The sequence below is a fragment of the Centruroides sculpturatus genome, unplaced genomic scaffold (assembly GCF_000671375.1).
Source record: "Centruroides sculpturatus isolate CEXI.00-Female unplaced genomic scaffold, Cexi_2.0 scaffold152, whole genome shotgun sequence".
Lineage (NCBI taxonomy): Eukaryota > Metazoa > Arthropoda > Arachnida > Scorpiones > Buthidae > Centruroides > Centruroides sculpturatus.
In genome coordinates this window covers 706,937-712,936 of record NW_019384348.1, presented here as the reverse complement: position 1 = coordinate 712,936, position 6,000 = coordinate 706,937, and the positions used below count along the sequence as shown (strand labels likewise).

At 30.6% G+C, this 6,000-nt stretch overlaps 1 protein-coding gene across 1 annotated transcript in view; it reads right to left on the bottom strand.

The window, feature by feature from the left end:
* Positions 1–6,000, bottom strand: part of LOC111636620 (phosphatidylinositol 3-kinase catalytic subunit type 3-like) — a 67,811-nt gene that overhangs the window by 22,742 nt on the left and 39,069 nt on the right. Inside the window, exons 11-13 of the mRNA XM_023381907.1 lie at positions 4,348–4,371; positions 1,996–2,101; positions 1,162–1,278 (exon numbers count right to left, since the gene is read on the bottom strand). Coding sequence (XP_023237675.1) covers positions 1,162–1,278; positions 1,996–2,101; positions 4,348–4,371 — 247 coding nt within the window. The remainder of the gene's footprint in view (positions 1–1,161; positions 1,279–1,995; positions 2,102–4,347; positions 4,372–6,000) is intronic.

The following is a 6,000-nucleotide window of genomic DNA, read 5'->3' as shown; positions in this document are numbered from 1 at the left end:
TCGTTCGAAAAGTCTAACGAAATAGGAATAACGATGACTTCATTCTCGCTTAACTCGTTCGACTTTACGAACATACCCAATGTTAACTTTACATTCCAAAGATAAAGTTTTTCTTTTCTTGTTTGATGCAGAAGAATTAGTTCTACTTCGTTTGGATGACATAGTAGAGTCTCTCAAGTCTCCATAGATATAACAAACACAGAAATAAATAACACAAAATAAATTGTAGCTATGTGTCGATTGCGCGCGACACATCCGAACATGTAAGCTGAACGATAGTGTGGGGGGAGTGAGTAATCAAGGGTTGCATGGCGCTCAAACAAAAGACGAATCAACGAGATTTGAAAATCGCGTAACTCCAGGGTAGCATAAGTCGAGGTATTACTGTATTTATTTATTTATTTGTTTAGACATACTGGGGAAAATCTATGATGTGGGGCATACATACAACAAAATCATTAGATATACAATACAAACTAAGTATGTTACAATGTTAATAACAGGTAATTATTAGTTAAATTAAATTTTTTAAAATAAATTTTAATAGCTTTAATAAAAATTTTAATGAAAAAACTGCAATAGATATGTGGTAGGTGCAAAAAGTAACTATGTTTTAGATGTTATAGGTATAAAACAATGATGCCATTTTCCAATATAGTCTCCTTGCAGTTCAACACACTTATTACATCTTAGAATTAGCATTACAATACCCTTGAAAAAATAGTCTGCAGTTTTATCTGCAAAATGCTTATAAATTGCTTCTGCAACCCTTCACTCTTTTTTGAGTTTTGGAAACAGATAATAATCACTAGGAGCCAGGTCTGAGCTGTAGGGTGAATGGTTAAACTCCTCAAACCCACACTTTCACAGCAGCCTTGGTAATGGCAGTCATGTGCACTGGCACATTGTCCTGCAAGAGGCAAACATGATGTAAATTGATGCAAAAAGTTTTACTAAAATGAATGTTTCCAAGCAACTAATGCAAATTGGTGGAAAAACTGTTTTATTAGTCCACATACAGATGGCATTATCTAATACTATCGTTATTTTATTCCTATCATGTCTAAAATATAGTTAGGCCAGAAACTTTTAGCTCCTACCTTGTACAATGCAAAATTAATAATTATATTGTATTTATTCATAATTTGTTAAAATTCTTACTTTTTTCTTTCTGTTCCCACTTTCCCTGGCTACTGTCTTCATCAGTGTAACTAACTTATCCACAAATGTCTGCTGCCTTGCTAATAAAGATCGTCTTAACCTATATTCTGTGTTACCCTGTTTATAAATTAAAGGAAAATTTTATTTCATAAAAATATATTATCAAGATCATTATTGAAACATTTCAAGACTTAATTAATTATTATTTTCAGATTTTCTAAATCTTATCTTAAAGATTTTTCAAAGATGCATTTTATTTGATTTACAAAACAGTTTACATCTAAACTTTTTGCTAAAAGATCATTTCTTTTATAGTTTTTTTTCAAAACAGTAGTAAATGGTTAATGCAAAATTAGAAAACTGATTGTCATTATAACTCATTGTAAGTTTTAACTATTTACTGAAATGTTTGATTATTTTTAAATTGTAATAATAATAAATTTAATTCAAGAAAATAATTTATTGTTACTTCTGATGTAGAAGTTTGATAAAATTAGTATATTTAAATGTTTTTTGAACTGTAAGAAAATATAATTCAGAATAATTAAATATATTTTTCATTTCATTTCAGAAAACAAAATGTATTTTAAAGATAAAACATATAACAATATGAAAATGTTAATAGAAATACTTTATATTAAATTATGAAATTTAATTACAGTTCTTCATAAAACTATATTTAAAACTAAACTTCAGCTAGCAATTTTAAAATGTTTAATTATTTTAATCCAATTTTATCTATTTTCAAAATAGGACCATGGATCTTAATAATATCAATATACAGATCAAGGAAAAATATTCAATTAAATTAGATGACATATTCTTAATCCATACCTTAAGAAGAGTTTGACTAAATCTTTTCATAACAGTTATGTACATTTCAGTGACTCTTGGGTCTTTAGTTGTATTATCTTGATCATCATATTCAACCAATAAATACCTGTAATAATCAAATAAAAATAGATTAAATAAAATAACAATACAATTACAAAAGTAAAAACTTCAGATGCATGAAAAATGCTAAAACAAAACGATGTTTAAGTGAATATTTTATTTTAAAATAATATCTATGTAATCTTTTAGTTTATAGGATGAGTCAAGTCACTTAACACCCTTATAAATCAAACTGATTTGGGCATGGAAAGTTTTGGCATGATAGAAACATGTTGTCTAGGGGTAATCATTTTTATTACTGTCAACTGAATAGCTACTATCTTGAATTTATCTCAAAATGTTTAAATGAGAATGGAGTCATGTGACACGTGAAATGAGGCTAGAATTTTGATGAAAATGCAATGGTGCACTTGTTAAACAATGCTGAGATGATTCTAAAATATGAGGAATATATTTAGATCATCTTGATGTTTGAGGAGAGCAGATCATATGACATTATAAATGATTTTAATCAATATCCCCATAGATATCCTTGTTTAACACACTTGGTAAAGGAGAAACTTATAAAATTTATTTCTTCATAGCTTTTCACAAATTAAAGTTAGGTGGATAACAAATGCACTATTGCATTTCTCTCAAAACTCTTTCCTCATTTTGTGTATCACATGATCCTGTTCACATTTAAAAATTAAACATTTGAGATAAATTCAGGATGGTGGCTGCCAGTGTGTTCCTCTGAACAGGGTCCTTCACCAAACCTTCATCAAAACTTACTCTAAAAAATTGTTAAATTAGAAAAAGCTGAAAAAGTTATAAAATATTATTGTTTAAACTTACACTATGACAGGAACTGATAAACAATGTAAGTTCTAAGACCAGCCATGGAATCAGAATTCCAAGTCAAATTAAACATCAACATTGATCTCTCCCAGAGCCAAAGTTGGTCTCAAATTTCCCCTGAAAACAGGTACAAGACCAATCGGAAAGCATGGATGAGGAATCAAGATCAATCAAGATAAGCAATCAAAGGGCCAAACAGATCAAAACCCATGTTTCAAGGATACAAAATTCCTGTTCCTTGTTCTTTTCATTCAGGTTCCTTTTCAGCCCTTTTTGAGATTCCTTTTGGCAAGTTTCTTCCAAAGTTTTTTCAAAAGTTCCTTCAGTATTTTCTCTATCTTTCACTCTGATGCATAAGTGTTCATGAAGGTCTCATCACTTCTTCTAAAGACTCCTTGTGGAAATACTATATACTTATAAAGTAAGTATCTCTATTTGAAGTTGTCAGTAGCTTGAACAAATAACCACAAATTAAACCAAAATTGATACACTTACTATTTAAAGGGGAAGAAGAATGGAACAAGAAAAAATAGTTTAAAAAGTTACCACTAGAGGGTGCTGTAAAGTTTGAAATTTAATGTTTAATACAGAAGAAAGAACTAAGGTGCAAAACTGATGGCACAGAACAGAGGTGGGCAAGCAAGAGTTCAGTGGGAGCCAAAATGTAGGTTTTGCAAAATGCATGGAAGCCGCAGTTCTGTACTGTACTTTTTTATTCTGTACTGTGATTTTATTATATAATATAAATACACTATAAAACAAATATTGAATTTTTTTAATAAACATATTTTCACAAAATTGTGGAAATAAAATTGTAAAAATAATAATAAAAATCAGAAATTAACACTTTCAGCAAGAGTCGCATTCGCCCATGTCTGGCATAGAATATAAAATATCCAAGTTTCAAGCAAGTGCACATGCACTAAGACTGGCTTCTGGAATCATTGATGACTCAACAATTGCACTGGCATTGTCTTCTGCTATTACAGTAAATGATCCAATCTCCTTTAATTTTGTTACCATTCTTCTGGTTTTGCTTTGTGATGATGATTACAACAGCAATTGAAGTGACAGGATCAATAGTGTTGTCTATCAGCAATTTTTTTAACTATTTTTTTTTCTTGTTCCATTCTTCTTCCCCCTTAAATAGTAAGTGTACCAATTTTGGTTTCATTTGGGTTATTTCTTCAAGCTACCAACAGTTCTAAATAGAGAGACTTATTTTATAACCACCTGGTATTTCCCTACATGTGCAGGTGGTTATTTTATAACCACCTGGTATTTCCCTACATGTGCAGAGTTCTCTCTTAGGACTTTTCCAGTTGATCTGCCATGCCCAAAGACACTCTTCCTTGTCTATCCCACTAAATTCTTGTTCTCATTGAAAATCATGACACTCAGAATATTGTCTGCTGTCAGCCATTGTGAACCAAAGAGCACAGGAAAACTCACCATCTGTTTATCTCCATATCCAATTACTCAATGCTGCCCAGGCAATTGGACAATAAAGAAAACCATCCTTGCCATAATGCAGTCATCAACTTCTGGATATTTCTTGCAGTGATCTTCAAAAATGAGACAATTAAGATAAAAAAAAGGACTGAACTTTCAAGTTAATTGCATACCTGGAAGACCTCATGAAAGAACTTGTAAGACTCCAATCTTTCATAACAGATTTCTGCATCTGAGCTCCAACTGTCTCAGTATCTATAAACAGATTCATATATTGATTTTTCTCATCTCATGTCATCCCTGTCAATCAATTCTTTGCCTGAGAGTTAACTATTTATTAAATGTCTGCTGATATCAGGCAATGATTACCACCATGTAGTCCTCACAACAGCTATACTCATAACGATGATTATTTCTAGATATAACATGTTTCTAGCATGGCAAAATTTCTCCTGCCCAACTCAGTTTGATTTTATAAGTGTGTTAAGTAACTTTAGCTCAACTGGTATTTTATGTATAAAGATAATAAAACTTCCTAAATATTTTAATATTTCAGTATTTGATAAAGTATAAATTTTTTACACAACTTTCAAAATTTACTGAATACGATTANGTGTGTATATATATATATATGTATATGTGTATATATATATATATATATATATATATACATATATATATATATACACTGTATTTATACTGTATATATATACTGTAATTACACTGTATATATATGTATATATATACACTGTATATTTATATATTTGGAAACTTTTTGCGTCAGAGTTGGCACGCTTGATTTTCTTACACTCTCTATACAATCTGCATTGTTCAGCATTAGTCATTTGGGCTTTTCTGATTCATTTTAAATATTTCTTTCCAATGACAGACATTTCTCACATTTCTGTTCATATTTCCTTTGCAATTTCTTTGACATTATGAAAATTTTCTTCAACTTGCACACTTATCAGCTTATAACTTTACAAATTCTAATTTTATCAGTTATTATTGCTAAATAATATTGTAGATCCTATCATTCTGTACAAACCAACACCAATTTCAATATCATATCTCTTTGCAATCCAAAGTCATACAGACACTGTGCAAGCACCATGCAGTGTCACTATTTTCAGTGTTCACATGTATCTGCAAACCCCTCTCACAGCTACAGACCACCACTACCTACCAATTTAAATATGAACATAAACTCTCTATCCAACAAAATTTTAACCATTAGATTATCATTTATAGTTTAACAAGATATAAGTGCAATAAGTCTCGTCATTCTTTTGGTCACTCCAGTTTTTGTAGACCCCATACTGAACTGAATTTAAAGTAGTGTTGCAACGAATAGTATATTCGGCCTCAGGCCGAATATTCGGTATTCAGCCTGAGGCCGAATATACTATTGCCAAAAGCATGACCAAATGGCCGAATATACGGCCAAACTATTCAGCTTGATTAACACACATACGAAAATTGGCACGCTATTCAACAGTTTGAATGCTTAATATTCTATGGGGCATTGAGTCAAACTGATATGTCATAGGATACTTTTTCAATATTTCCAACTTTTTTGATAACATACGTGATGTCCCCTTTTGATCGTACAAATTTGTTTTCCTATAAAAAGTATGTCTACTCAAATGCTTC